This window comes from Rhinolophus ferrumequinum, chromosome 14 (genome assembly GCF_004115265.2).
Source record: "Rhinolophus ferrumequinum isolate MPI-CBG mRhiFer1 chromosome 14, mRhiFer1_v1.p, whole genome shotgun sequence".
In the NCBI taxonomy this organism is placed as follows: domain Eukaryota; kingdom Metazoa; phylum Chordata; class Mammalia; order Chiroptera; family Rhinolophidae; genus Rhinolophus; species Rhinolophus ferrumequinum.
This window is the reverse complement of record NC_046297.1, coordinates 34,867,894-34,884,195: the sequence shown is the minus strand read 5'-3', so window position 1 is coordinate 34,884,195 and position 16,302 is coordinate 34,867,894. Positions and strand designations below refer to the sequence as shown.

General features: G+C 36.8%; 1 protein-coding gene across 1 annotated transcript in view; it reads right to left on the bottom strand.

Annotated features, from left to right (window-relative positions):
- The window catches only part of TMEM67 (transmembrane protein 67), a 54,811-nt gene that overhangs the window by 11,094 nt on the left and 27,415 nt on the right, over positions 1-16,302 (bottom strand). The window contains 11 exon segments of the mRNA XM_033126567.1: positions 1,036-1,176; positions 2,526-2,596; positions 2,599-2,660; positions 2,760-2,808; positions 2,811-2,859; positions 4,049-4,135; positions 4,384-4,413; positions 4,415-4,494; positions 7,700-7,787; positions 8,810-8,866; positions 11,308-11,413. Coding sequence (XP_032982458.1) covers positions 1,036-1,176; positions 2,526-2,596; positions 2,599-2,660; positions 2,760-2,808; positions 2,811-2,859; positions 4,049-4,135; positions 4,384-4,413; positions 4,415-4,494; positions 7,700-7,787; positions 8,810-8,866; positions 11,308-11,413 — 820 coding nt within the window.

Genomic DNA, 16,302 nt, shown 5'->3' with positions numbered 1-16,302 from the left:
TAGCTCTATTCTCGTAACTTCAAGTTTAAACAAGTCTCATCAATTCAAAATAAATGCAAATATAAGAGTATATTCTCAGGTCACAGAATGCCACCTGGATCCAATTCTATAGGAATTTTGGGATTTCAATTCCAAAAGATCTTTAAAAATAAGCTTTTTTTAAAGGCAGATATTTGTTCCCCATGTTCTAAGAAGTTTAACCTAGTCTTTCCAGAGGTACCATCTTCGTTTGCTTATTTAAAGGAATTTTTAATCAAACAGAAAGGATCTTTCCATTCATGGGAGTGTTTGGAAGCAAGAGAAAGACATGCAGATATCAGAGATAAGTACTTTAGCTGCACTACTTCTTTCTTTCCTTCCTTTCATACTTTTTTTGTTTTAAGCTTTAAAAAGATAAGGAAAGTAAGCATAGAAAAGATCCTCTGCTGGAGCCATGGGACCTGAAGCTGAGAAGATTTTTAGTTTCAGCTATTTCAATAAACATTTCAAAGAAAATTTCAGAAAGGGTACTGGCAATTTGAGTGAGATTTAGTGATGTTTAAATAAATTTTAATAAGTTATACTTCAAAAGAAAATATAAAGGTAGCTTGGCCATCTTGTGGTTATACATAAACTAAACAGGAAGTCCATCCTATGACTAGAAAACTGCAGACTTTGAAAGACTTCAGAGCCCCACTGATAAGAATGTGACCTCTGAAATCAGATTACCTGGGTTCCAACTGCAATTCTGCCAATCTCTAAATTGTATCACTTTAGGCAACTATTTAACCTTTCTGTGCTTCAGGGTCCTCATCTGTAAAATGAGGCTACTAATAGAACCTATCTCTGAAGATTAAGAAAGTTAACATATACAATCAATTAATTAACATAGTGCCTGGATTATAACACTACGTAGAATTAACTATTAGCTATTATTATTGCTCTTATTGTCACCTTCTTTCTGCTACAGAAATCAGAATGTTTCAGGATAATCAGTATGTAAACAGTTATATATAGAGAGAGGCAATGTTGCTTAAAAGTATAATCTCTTGTTACCTGTATAATTCCAATGACTAGCCAAAGAGCAGTAGACACTGCATATCTCAAAATGCGGCTATAAGGAGCTATGTAGCTAGGTGGGCTTCGGGAAAGACTAGAGGATGAGTCCATTAATGCTAAGTTCTTGAATCCCACAACCTGGAGTAAAAAGGGAAAATAATAATTTAAACGACATAAATGAGGAAAAGTTTTCTAGCTAGAAAATGAGATACTCCTCCCTATTCCTTATCTTAAAAAATGAAAACATTCAAGTTCATACAAACAGTAGAAAATCTAGATGAAAATATCCAGTATTTTTCATTACAAAGTACTTAACACAAAATATTCTCTTCAATATGACTAAGGACCAAATATAACCTTATTATCATATATACTGACAAAGCTCAAAAATTTCTGTCAAAAGAATGAAAGTTTCTTCAATTAAACTATCAATTAAAACCAGCATTTCATGAGTTTTTAACATATGCCAGGCACTATGCAAAATACTTTTTATGGTAAAGGAATCTATGACTACTGAATCCAGTGTTTTCCAAATGTACTTGACTATAAAACTTCTTTTTCATGTAATGCCTTTTAAAGCTTTAAAAAAACCCTACTATAAATAAAACTTTGAGATATCATTCATGTCCTACGGAAACACATATTCTCCTAGCTTTAAAAAAGGAAAAAGGAGGGAAAGAAGGAAAAAGAAAGAAAAACAGACATATAGACATGAGTTAATAATTCCTGAGAAAACCAGTAACCCATATAAACAGTTTCCATATTTCAATCCCATATTCAGTACTGAATTACTTCCTTTAAAATTTCAACCAGACCTATGATAACTATAAAGGGCATTTATCCATTCATTGTGTCTTGTTCAGCTGTAGCCCCAGCTCTTTACATAGAACACGGTTTATAGGTGTTCCATGATAATCTGTTGGAAAATTTCAACTTTATAATAGTGGTTCTAATACAGGAATAAGAATAAGAATCATGGAGGGAGAGGAGGCTTCTTAAAAATGCAGATTACCTGGGGTCACCTCAGAGCTATTGAATCAAACATAATCTCTAGGGGTGAGGAGAGGTATTCTGCAAAAGCTTCCCAGGGGATTCTTGTACAAACCAGTAGTTTAAAAGCCCTTACCTAGAGCAGTCGAATTCAATGAGAAGAAAAATAAGAGTGGTGGTTGCCAGGGCTGGGGAGAGGGAGAAAGGGGAATTGTTTAATGGTACAGAGTTTCAGTTTTGCAAGATGAAAAGAGTTCTTAGAGATGGTTTGCATAACATGTGAAGGCCCTTAAACACTACTGAACCACATACTTATAAATGGTTAATATGGTAAATTTCATGCTATGTATATTTTACCATGATTTGAAAAAAGCCACTCCTTTTTAATGACTTGAACAATATTTTAACACTTTTGCTGACATGAAATTTAGCTGGAAATTAAATTAACATTATGAAGTACCCATAAATTGCATACAAGTACGTCAAATAGTTTATACCTCCAAAAGGAAGAGGACAGTAAGTACTTGAAAGAGTGGATTAATTTTTCTCACAGTCTGACTTTCATTCCTTCATTTGCTACAAAATATGTTCTCCATATGCTTACAGGAACTATAAGCACTCGTACAACCACCCTCACCTAGTCAAGGAGATAAAATGAGTAAAAGGGTTTCATCTTCATTATTCTGCAAGGGTAGCAAAAGAATTTTGGTACAAATGGTTATTTCAGTTACCCTTCCACAGCTTTAAGAATCTTTCCTTTAGGTCTCTCCCAATCGATAAGAATATATCTATGGTAATCTGGGATATGAGCTTATGCAAAAATTGCAGAGCCTGAGAATGACAAACAAAAACACCTAAAACATTGCTACTTATGAAAGCAATACTAATTCTTTAAGCAAATATACTGCAATCATAAAAATATATTTTTCAAAAGTGATAATAAAGTTAGAATACCATTAGGGAATCATTAAAAGCTTATCAAATAACATGGAATCACCAAATTTAGAGAATTTTTATACACATATTATTTCACCTTCCCTTCTTTCATCTTTGTCATAGGGATACAAAAAAAGGAGACACACCAACCTCTACCTCGTATAGAGGCTTTACATAACTCTTTCCCAAGGTTCCAAAATACACTTTGTTTTGTAGATCATCTGACTTCTCTATAAGTAAAGATAGTTTTCAAATGAAATTTTTTGTTGTAATTGAAGTTTTAAAATGCTTCCAGTCTTTTTTCCTATTTCTGGTATTGAGATTTCTGATTTAAAAATGTGTTGGTGAAACACATCTTTTTTCATTACAGAAGTAATACCTTTAAACTGAGGCATTCTTCCTAGTAGATTCACTATTAATCAAATAAAGGATAAAAATCTAAGTATGGGATGATTCCTCTCTTCCAGAAACTCACAGATCAGTGGTTAAAGCAGTTAATAATCAAAATACAATTGACTGAGATCTACCACCACAAAGGCATTTAAACGCTTCACAAACATTGACAAAACAATGAAGTAGGGAGAGGGATTGCTACGGGAAGAGGAGGAAGGAATATGAAAACAGAGAAAAATAAAATCTAAGATTTCAGCAGGTTATCCAGGGTAGTACCTTCTACTCTCAATTAATGGAAACAGAATTCATGACTGAAGGCATTTTGTCCTGTGTAAATGCATCATCCGACTTTAAATAAGAAATATCATTTATCAAATTAGTTATAACTCATATTAATTCAAACATATTGACAGCTTCTTAGGAAAATTATTTAAGCCGATTTTCAGAATGAGCTATTATAAATAAAATAGAACTTCCTATGTAAAATAAAATAAGTCATGCTTTATTTCAAAATCAAACTAAATTTTACAGCAAAGATTTTGAAAATAAAATAAAATAAAATGTAAAATAAATAATTCAGGCTTTACTTCAAAATCAAACTAAATTTTACACCAAAGATTTTGAAAGCACTTTAAAGACAAGTTTATTAGCAGGCCTTTAAATACGTTAACCCTTGTCCTTTGAAACTTACCTTCAGAGCAAAAGCACATGCCACATAAGTAACAAAACGATTTTCCTGAGCTGGCATTGGTAGCAACACAGAGACAGACTTCTGTGCCTATGACAAAAATTACACGGTTAAATATGACCTACAAGATTTTTACTGAGCACAATTTATAACCCAAAGAAAGCATAAAAGAGGAAGGTAATAATGCTCTCAGTAACATAAGCAACAATCAGGGAATGGTGAATTTAAAATTTGCTTCAATCAAGAAATACCCCAGAAGTAAAAACAGTTCCTTTAGAAACAGTGCTTACCTGTTATTCAGGTATTGGCATTCAGGTTAAATTCAGAAACTCACTTACTTTAAAGAAAATAAGCCAATAAAGACCTGTTTCCCACTGTGATGATAAAGAAAACATTGGCCAGATCGCCAGCATAGTATACCAAGAATTTCATAACTGTCTGCAATTTTAAAAAGAGAATTACAGCTGTGATAGTCTCAGTATATTTATACTATTAGTTTAAATAACATATTATCTACCAGTTTCTCAAGCCTTATTTCTTGAAGCCTTATTTCATCAGTTCTTGAAGCCTTATTTCATGTATCCATGGATCATTTAGAAAGACCAACTGTGGTCACCTCCTAGATACCTTTTGGTCCTTACCTTTTGGTTCATTCACAATAGCCTCTATCTTATTCAACCCTTCTAATCTTTCACCATCGAAGAATATTAGAACCGCTTCCTAATTTTTTTAGGTTGGAATTCTTCTCCCCAGTCTATTCTCCATACTATCACCAGACGTTAACTTCTAAAAATGTAAATTGGATTGTGTCACTCTCCTACCTAAAAATGTACAATGACTCACTAAAAATATAAATTCCTGACCCATATAAAGTCCTTCACAACATAGAGCAAAATTAACTTTTTTAGCTTCATCTGCCAGTTCCACCACTTGATTAACTACCCCTCACTTTCAGTGATTAACCACTTTCAATGATTAACCACTCCTCACTCTCATCTCAAATATTTTGTGGAATGAAATGGGCATTGTTTCATCAAATATTCTTCCCTTCTTCTTTTGGCACACTTGTGAGCTCTGAGGGCAGAAACCATGTCTGTCTTTGCACACTATCACATCCCCTAGCGCGTGGTAGAGGTATCTGGCACCTCAGACATATGCTCTTAGTGAGAATGCACAGATAACCCCACTTAAAGTTCACATCTCTGGGAAATAAACCTTCTTAACTATCCAAACAGTAAATGAACCCCTCCTCTGATTTGTCAGCACATTACCTTTGCAGTCAGGAAGATATCCCAGCACAAACAAGTTACTATGTTACCTTTCTCATGTTCTTAATCAGCTAAATGAAAATACAAGGTGTGATCAAACAATATGGTGAATGTTCAGATGAAAAAAAATATATTACAGTAAAAGACAGATCGCCATTAATCCCCCTCAATATACTACTCCCCCTCGCTTCAAACACACCTATCCCATCATTCTTGCCACTTTGTAAAGCAGTTCTGGAAGTCCTCTTTCATGAGTGTCTTTAGTTGCGCTGTTGTGGCTGTCTCAATGTCCTGAATCTATTCAAAATGTTTACCTTTCATGGTCATTTTGGATTTTGGGGAAGAGCCAGAAGTTGCATGTGCCAGATCTGGTGAATAAGGTGGATGAGGACACCCTGTAATGTTTTTGACAGAAATTGCCATACCAGAAGCAATGTGTGACACGGAGAGTTATCATGATGGAGGATGATTTACATCACACTTTAAAACACGCTTTCTTCAACAGTAGCTTACACTCAACTGACTGCGCTGAACAAGTTTGAAACTTGTTACATTGATACTAAGGTTCGAAGCACTGCTTCTTCGTATTGAGGATCCCTGCCTTTTCTGTTGGGATGGCACTCAGCAACAGCATTTACCATATTTGTGATCACAATGGAAAGGCTCTGTATCACAAATTACTTCTGGTACAGCAATTGCTGTCAAATAAAAACATTATGGTGGGGGCGGGCGGCCGGATGACTCAGTTGGTTAGAGCGTGAGCTCTGAACAACAGGGTTGGACGGTTTGATTGCCACATGGGTTAGTGAGCTGCGCCCTCCACAACTGGATTGAAGACACGAGCTGCTGCTGAGCTTCCGGAGGGGCGGCTGGACGGCTCAGATGGTTAGAGCGTGAGGGTCTCAACACAAGGTTGCCAGTTCAATTCCCTTCCCACATGGATGGTGGGCTGCGCCCCCTGCAACTAAAGATTGAAAATGGTGACTAGACTTGGAGCTGAGCTGTGCCTTCCACAACTAGATTGAAGGAGAACGACTTGGAGCTGATGGGCCCTGGAGAAACACACTGCTCCCCCAATATTCCCCAATTAAACACACACACACACACACACACAAATCCAAACAACAACAACAACAAAAACATTATGGTGTGTCCTCATCCACCTTATTCACGATATCTGGTACTGTGCAACTTCTGGCTCTTCCCCAAAGTCAAAATGACTGAAAGGGAAAAGTTTTGAATAGATTCAATATATAAAGGCAGACACAACAGCGCAACTAAAAACTCTCATGAAAGAGGACTTCTAGAACACTTCAGAAAGTGGCAAGAATGATGGGATAAGAGTGTTCGAAGTAAGGGGGATTATTTTGGGGGAACTAATGGCAATATGTCTTTTACTGTAATAAATTTTTTTTTAAATTTAAACATTCACTGTATTGTTTAATCACACATCGTACCATCTATTACGAATTGCTGTAAAAATTAAATGAGTAGAAAATTTATTTAACTTCTGCCACAATTTCATCATGTGTAAAATAGGAATGATAATAATAATACCTAACTTCATAGAACTATTGTGAGGATTAAATGCTTTATACATATAAAGATTAAAAAACTGCCTGGCACATTGTAAATATTCAATACATGATAGATGAAAATAAAAACAAATATAAAAAAAAGATTAAATTGAGAAATAAAACTATAAAGTTAATAAACAAAATAAAACACAGGAACATTCTTTTTGATCTTGAGATAGGAAAGGTTTTCTTAAGCAAGATCCTAAAAGCATATAACGTAACATGAAAACCTGTTTAGATGTGACAATACAATTATCAAAAGAGTTTCTTCTGCTAAACAAAGGAATACATAGATCAAAGAACAGACGGGTCACACTTGGAGAAGAAATTTCAACATCAAAAACCAAAAGGGAATTCATATTTAGAAAACAGAAAATAACCTTTAAATAGACAAGAAAAATTGGAAATCTAATAGAAAATGGCAAGAAATATAAACAGACAATTCACAGACAGGAAAACCCAAATGATTGGTAAAGCATATGAAGAGTAATCAGAAAAATGAAGTTAAATCAACAATGACATACTACTTATGCCACCAGATGGCAAAAAAGTGAAAGGCTAGAAAAATATCACATGTTGGCAGGATATGAGGAAACAAGAATAGCACTGCTAGTGGGAGTGTAGACTGGCATACAGCAATGTGGGAGGAAAATGAGGTGTGCATGTACTTCTCCTAGTTATATACCCCAGAGAAACTCAAGGCAAACTTTTTATTCATCTTGTAGCTGTAGCTGTGTCTTACTAGAAGAACATAAAGTAGTCAAAGATAAAAATATACTTAAAACTCCTGAGACCATACCTGTATATCATCATGGGACTTCCAATGCGCCTCTTCCACCCTGCCGTCTTCAAAAGAGACCATAAAACAGCTAGCCCACCCAACACACCCAAAGCAATCTAAAGGATAAAAAGAAAATTTAGGAATTGATGTAATTTTCCTCAATATTCAAAAATACTGTAAATAGAAAATAAGTCCTCGAAAATGGTGGTGGAGCGTATGCTCAAAAGACATAGGAACCAGACTGAAGGAACTCCTAACGGCCAAATCTGGGACAATTTGACAAAGAAAATAGACAGAAATGGCTTATAATCACTAGAATAAATAAATATACATGAGTTCATGTTGATTTAAATAAACTGAATAAATATGTGCAAAGGGACAGCTCCTCTCCATAGAATTCCAATTGACAAATATAGAAGAAATGATGGAAATAGAAAAATCACCATCCCACAAATATCACATTAATACTTTTTACAGGCAAGAATTGTCAATGGAGACTAAAATTAGAGGGCAAAAGAATAACGAGAAATAGGGTATTTGCACAATCTCCAAGTATCTCCTCACAAGATATTTATTAATTATAAATGGTAAAATACAGTGGAGAACTCTACAGACACCATCTTACCTACATGATCAAAGTTAACATCATTAATAAGACATACTGACATCAAGTATCTTCTGATATGATTTGCTGAGAAGGGCATAACATCATTTCTGTGCTATCTGTCCTAAAACTACATTTAATGATGGGAAAATATCAGATAAGCCCAATGAAGGCCACAATAACTGACTCTGCAAAAGTGTTAGGGTCAGTCATGAATGACAAAGAATGACTGAGGAAATGTCAACAGATAGAAGGAGACGTGTCAGCAGAAAGCAATATGCGACCCTGGACTACGTCCTAAAACAGAAAAATAGTGAAAAAACTTTTGATATTCAAAGACTATTTAGTTAACAGGACTACATCAATATTAATTTCTTTATTATGATCATTATACTATGGTTAAGATGTTAACGTTAGGGGAGGCTGGGTGAAGGATATATGGCAAATTTATTTTGACAACTTTCCTGTACATCTAAAAATTTTTTTAAATTAAAAACATGCTGTAAATATTTCAACAGGTTAAAATAAACTCACGTCTGTCTGCACATGTGCGTCTCCTTGATTCATTTCATATGTGACTGAGAAAGAAATCTAGTGTTTAAAAAGAAGCAAATTAGTCATACTGAAATTACGTAAAAACTACTTTTTCTGTAAAAAACTTATTTGTAGCTGGATTGTACCATAAATGCCATATTTTTGAACAATTAGTATTATTAGAGTTGACTTATACATAAATGGATATGCTTTTTGGAATTATTCATGCTGCTTAAATATCCCTTTTGAACATACATTAAGAAAGATGGGTTCATTAGGAACTGAGTTAGGTTCATTAACAGCAGTCAAGCCAAACTAATCATATTTCATTTTCTGATAGGTTTCTGTAACTGAGGAATGTGACTGATCTGACGTACTAAGAATTTAGCAACTGGCTAAACAATCACATCCTAAGAAGGAAGATTAATCAAAGGGCTGAAAAAGAATCTTAGGGATACCACTATAGTAAGAGACTGTAAGAGAAAGAAGAACCAGTAAAAGGTAAGACAAACTACCTACCAGTAATGAGAGGTAGGAGAGGCAATATACCTAAGTCTTACCATGGTCTGAGAATAGGGAGTTTTAAGAAGAAGAAGGTCAAGAGTGGTCAAAAGATCGTCAACAGTGCCAAATGTTGTATAAATATCAAGTTAAAGAAATAAAGCCAGTATAGGTGCAATTCATTGCTGATTTTCAAAGCAGTAAAATGGCAAGAGCCAGACTGCAAATGATGAAAAAGTAAATGGCTGGGAAATCAAAGAAACACATATGATAGCAAGATGAAAAGCTGGCAGAATTGAGGAAACTTTTTCTTGTTTGGTTGTTTCAGTTTGTTTTTCAGATGGGGCAACCTGAAGTGTGTTATGAGCAAAGCAAAGGGACCAACAGAGAAGCTGTCTGACTAAGGGGTTAGGAGTGAAAGAGGATACTGGAGAAAGTACTATAAACAAGTACGTGGAGAAGATTAGCTTAAGAAAGAAGGAAGGGCCCTTATTTTTTCTTTTTAGAAATAGAAATAAGAGACAGGGAGGATAATGAAACAGAAATTCTGAAGTATTAAAAAGGAAATCTGAGGGAATTCATATTGGATGGTTCTGATCTGCTTACAAAATATGGGGAAGGATATTTGCTGCTGGTGAGAGAGCAGAGATGTGGCTGAATGCTTATAACTAATGCAAAATTTTTCCAACTACTCTAGGAGGATGAAAGAACTGTACACTCTACAATTAGAATGAATTTGAGGTGGACTTTGTCAGTATAGTTTCATGATTCTCTCAAATGCTTTCCTTCTCTTGTTTTTCAATGTGTTAAGACTTTGTAATATTTTAGAAAAGAAAACTATTTAAAAGAAAGATCCAGGAATATTTTATATTACAATAAATATACTCTTGGTTACCCCAAAATGATCACTCCAGGAAATTTTAAATCAGGCAGTCTTTTGTTACTAAGTGTGTTTCTGGATTTCCTTCTTATTAGTGTGTACAAGCTCAGGCAATGGAAACTAATTTTACACTAAATTAGGTAATACAAATGAAGATGTAAATCTTTTAGAGAAAAGTTATGTGCCTACATTTTGCTTAATGGAAGCCTAAATCCAATAGCACCTGAGTATAAGTACAAGCATAACAGGGAAGCCAAAAGCACTGGCTGAAGGAACTAGAACATCAAAATTCAGAAAAGTAAAATAGTGGAAATTAAAAGCTATTAGTGAGTCTCAGAGGTAAAAAACGCTTATCCCTTCATTTCTCATGTTTCCAGAGAGGGAAGGGAATAACCATTTCTCTGAGGAAAAAGTATAGAAGGATTACATCTGGTTTTGATCTCTCTCATTTGACCTCTCTCATTTACCCCTCTTCAAAGAAGGCATGCTTTATTTACTGGGTAAGGTTGAGAGGAGCATGTATGGTTCAGCCTTTCCCAGGCTCATTCTCTTTGGTGTAGTTTGTCTTAGTGGTGTATACAGTCTCTCTGCCATACACAGGCCCCGCCAGGCATGGGAGGCCTATAGTTCTGTGATTAAGTTTAACTGAGTTGGGGAAGTAGTAGGAAACCTACTTGGCTTCAAGTCCAAACTGCACTGTCTCTTCATTTTAGCACTATCAATTATAAAGTTGATCATTTTAATCTCTTTCTGCTTGGCAAAGTATGTCTTCAAGTGTAAGACTAGTGAGAAGAGAACACACATGCCCACTGTCAAGTTTGAGTTCCTTATTTAATAAGACAAGGTGACAAAATTCTAACAGAAGCAAGGTGACCAAAGAGAACAGGGGCAGACACTGCACCTCAGCATACCCCAAGATTCCAAACAGGGATGCCAAACTATTGGTGATGCTATCTATCGAAAAACTTAATGCTTGCTTTTTTGATACTCAGGATCCATAAGAACTCACCTCTTACCATTATGTAAAACTTGAATAAGGACTAATTGTCTTTTGACCACAATGTAAACTGTATCCCTTATTATCACATATAGAGGCACTGATTAATAAGGAACTCACCTTTACAGACTGGCTGTTGGGATCTTTGATATCAATGTCACTATAGGCAATGGTAATTAAGGGAGGGTAGATGTTTCCATTTTTTGTATTGGGTACAAGGTGGATGCTGTTTAAAAGAAAATACACTTCTTGTTATAAGTACATCTAAGCCCTTAAACATAACATTTAACTTACCGTTTCTTTTTAATTTAACAAGGACAGTCTTGGTAATCTCAAACCAACCACTTAATAAGGACTAGAAAAGGTTAAACATAAACTAATGGCAACAACACAGCTATCTTACATGGGCAAAATTTTAGTATTAGAGTGACGTCATTGGAATGGCGGCAGCAGGGCGCACTTTTTGAGTTCTCCTCCGGATCTTATCACAAACGGAACATCTATAACCCATCAAAGGACTCTCTGCTCATCACGCAGAACAGCTAAGAGACTCCTGCAAGGATTACCTGAAGATGGGCAAATTGGGCGAGCAGGGTAAGAGGGAAGGGAGCGGAGTGGAGACGCGGCCCGCATCTGCGGCTGTGGAAATGCGGCCGGCATCAGGAGCTGCAGAGAAACAGGGGCTCCCAGGACAGAACAGAGAACACAAAAGCCAAGAGGTGGGCTCTTTCCCTGCATCCCACAGCTGATCTCTCCTGCCGAGGGGGCAGCATATCCAGCATTTGAGGCAACAACCTCAGCTGAGACCTCTAGTTGGTCCATAGGCCGGACAAAGGACACAAACTCCATACCTGGGACCCTCCCCCTGCTCTTCCAATCCTACCGGGCCTTCCAGAAACTTAAACTGGCCCCTGAACTGAGGAGTAGTGTCAGATTACAGAGGAACCTTAGTGCTCAGGCTCTGGGAAGACTGGCGTGCAGCTCTGACCCAGGGAAGAGGCTGGGAAGAGTGTGATTTTTGCTGGGCTAGGAGAGAAGAGACTCCTTAACCCCCAGCCCCCAGCCTTTCTGGCCTGCCTAGGGCAGGGAAATTACAACTGCAGAGGCATTCCCAGGGATCAGCAGTAAGCGGCATACGCAGCACTGGGCTTTCAGCAGCTCAGAAATCTCCCGCCTGCCACACACACACACACAAGGAAGAAGTGCCCTAAGACTCAGGAGAACTGGACACAGGGCTGGTGGTGCTACTCTCAGTGTGCATATGTGCAGGCAAGGGCAGAAACTGCACTTTGTAGAAACTACCATCCAGACCCCTCAGCTCCATGCATCTAAATCTGCAGTCCCAACGTCACTCTGGGCACCAGGTGACCAGCTCTGCCTGTACAATGCGCACAGGACTCCTTGGTACAGCAGAGGACAACCTGGAGATTACTTGGTTGGCTTAACCCAACACTGGCACTGCTTTTTGTTTTGTTTTGTTTTGTTTTGTCTTTATATCTTTGATATCTTTGCCTTTGTTGAGTGGGGGTTGTTGGTTGCTTTTACATGTGAATGTATTTGATTTTTTCTTTGTTGTTGTTGTTGTGCTTAGTGATTTGCTTTCTTCTGAAATTGCCCTACCAGGGCCCAGCTTAAGAGGCACAAGATTCAACATACCCAGAGGCCAACTCCAGACCAAACCAGAGTACTACCGGGTTTGACCTAAAAGTGACATACCCAGAAGGGAATTCTCTATAGGTACAAGAGACCATAGAGGCCAAACCACATTTAAGTAGTCAACCCTCACGCAGCAGAACATCCTGCAGTGGGCAGAGCCAAGTCTCACAACTAGTCAGCGTAGGAGTTAACCCCCCCTACTCACAAGCGAAAAGCAATTAAGGATCTTCTTTAACAGGACAATATACACAACACAAGAGTCACCTTTGGAGCACATGCAGAGAAGAACGAAGTAGTGCAAGTCAAATACAAAGGACACATACATACTACATAAGATAATCCAGCAAGAACTAAGAACTCTAGGGGATCTGCCTAATGCATCGAAGTAAACACAAAGAGTCAGCCAGAATGGGGAAACAAAGAAACATGTCCCAAAAAAAGAACAGAAGAAACCTCCACAATTGGAACCAAATGAAACAGAGGTAACCAACCTATCAGAGACAGAGTTTAGAACACGGATGATAAGAATGTTTAAGGAGCTTAGAGACGACATAAAGAAGGATGTAGAAATCATAATGAACAACCAGTTAGAACTAAAGAACACAATTACCGAAATAAAGAACTCACTTGAAGGAATTACCAGCAGGTTAGATGAGGCAGAGGATTGAATCAGCGACTTAGAAGACAAGATAGCAGTGATCACCCAAACGGAACAACAGAAAGAAAAAAGAATAAAAAACAATGAAGATGGTTTAAGAGACCTCTGGGATAACATTAAGCGCAACAAAATGCACATAATAGGAATACCAGAACGTGAAGAGAGGAAGCAAGGGATTGAGAACATATTTGAAGTAATAATGTCCAAAAACTTCCCTAACCTCAGGAAGGAAACCAACATACAAGCCCAGGAAGTGCAGAGAGTTCCAACCAGGATAAATCCAAACAGGTCCACACCAAGACACATTATAGTTAAAATGGCAAAGCTTAAAGACAAAGAGAGAATCCTAAAAGCACCAAGAAAAAGACAGAAGGTTACATACAAGGGAACTCCCATAAGACTATCAAATGACTTTTCTACAGAAACATTGAAGGCCAGGAGGGAGTGGCAGGAGATACTCAAAGTGATGGAAAACAAAGGCCTACAACCTAGATTGCTTTATCCCGCAAGGCTATCATTTAAAGTTGATGGAGAGATAAAGAGCTTCCCAGAAAAGAATAAGCTAAAGGAATTTATTAGCACCAGGCCAGCATTGCAAGAAATACTAAAAGAACTTCTGTAAATAGAAGAAAGATGAAAACAATATAACTACAAATTTAAAAAGGGCAATAACTATGTACCTATCAATAATCACTTTAAATGTAAACGGATTAAATGCTCCAATCAAGAGACATAGGGTGGCTAAGTGGATAAGAAAGCAAGACCCTTGTATATGCTGTATACAAGAGACTCACCTCAGAACAAAAGACACACACAGGCTGAAAGTGAAGGGTTGGTAGTAAGATATTTCATGCAAATGGAAATGAGAAAAAAGCTGGAGATGCAATACTTACATCTGACAAAATAGACTTTAAAATGAAGAACATATTAAAAGACAAAGATGGGCACTATATAATAATAAAGGGATCGATCTGACAAGAGGACATAACCCTAGTAAACATCTATGCACCCAACATAGGAGCACCTAAATATATAAAACAGGTACTGACTGACATAAAGGCAGAGATCAACAGTAACACTATTATAGTCGGGGACTTCAACACACCTATGACAACAAGGGACAGGTCTTCCAGACAGAAAATCAATATGGAAACAACAGCCTTAAATGACACATTGAACCACCTGGATTTAATCAATATTTTCACGCCAAAGCTGCAGAATGCACGTTCTTCTCAAGCGCACATGGAACATTTTCCAAGATAGAACATATGTTAGGCCACAAAACAAGTCTTGATAAATTTAAGAAAACTGAAATCATACCGATTGTCTTCTCTGATCACAATGGTATGAAATTAGAAATGAACTACAGGAAAAAAACTGGAAGACACACCAATTCATGGAGGTTGAATAACTTATTACTAAATAATGAGTGGGTCAACCAGGAGATCAAGGAAGAAATTAAAAGATATCTCGAGACAAACGAAAATGAAAACATGGTGAAAACATGGTGACTCAAAATCTATGGGATGCCGCGAAAGCAGCAGTTTATCACCACATTTCAGGGATCTGGAAAAAGAACAGCAAAATAAGCCCAAAGGGAGCACAAGGAAGGAGATAATAAAGATCAGAGCAGAAATAAATGAAATAGAAACCAGAAAAACAATACAAAAGATCAGTGAATCCAAGAGTTGGTTCTTAGAGAAGATAAACAAAATTGACAAACCTTTAGCCAGACTCATTAAAAAAAAGAGAGACAGGACCCAAATTAATAAAATCAGAAATGAAAGAGGAGAGTGACAACAGACACCGCAGAAATACAAAAAAGTTTAAGAAATTACTATGAGCAACTATATGCCAACAAATTTGACAATCTGGAAGAAATGGACAATTTTCTAGAGGCGTACAACCTTCCAAGGCTAACTCAAGAAGAAACAGAAAACCTGAATAGACTGATTACCACCACGGATATTGAATCAGTAATCAACAATCTCCCAACAAACAAAAGCCCTGGACCAGATGGCTTTACAGGTGAATTTTACAAAACGTTCAAAAAAGAATTATCACCTATTCTCCTCAAGCTCTTCCAAAAAATCCAGAAGGAAGGAAGACTCCCAAACACTTTTTACAAAGCCACTATCACCCTGATCAAAAATCAGACAAAGACACCACAAAAAAAGAAAACTACAGGCCGATATCTCTAATGAACATAGATGCAAAAATCCTCAACAAAATATTAGCAAACAGAATTCAGCAATACATTAAAAAGATCATACACCATGATCAAGTGGGATTCATCCCTCATATGCAAGGGTGGTTCAACATCCGCAAATCAGTTAATGTGATACACCACATTAACAAAATGAAAAATAAAAATCACATGATCATTTCAATAGATGCAGAAAAAGCATTTGATAAAATCCAACAGCCATTTATGATAAAAACCCTTAAGAAAGTGGGAATAGAGGGATCATATCTCAACATAATAAAGGCCATATATGACAAACCCACAGCTAACATCATACTCAATGGGGAAAATCTAAAACCATTCCCCCTAAGATCAGGAACAAGGCAAGGTTGCCCACTATCTCCGCTTCTATTCAACATAGTGCTGGAAGTTCTAGCCACAGCAATCAGACAAGAAAAAGAAATAAAAGGCATCCAAATTGGTAAGGAGGAAGTAAAATTATCATTATATGCAGATGATATGATACTATATATAGAGAACCCTAAAGACTCCACCAAGAAGCTATTAGAGCTGATAGATGAATTTAGTAAAGTAGCAGGATACAAAATAAATATTC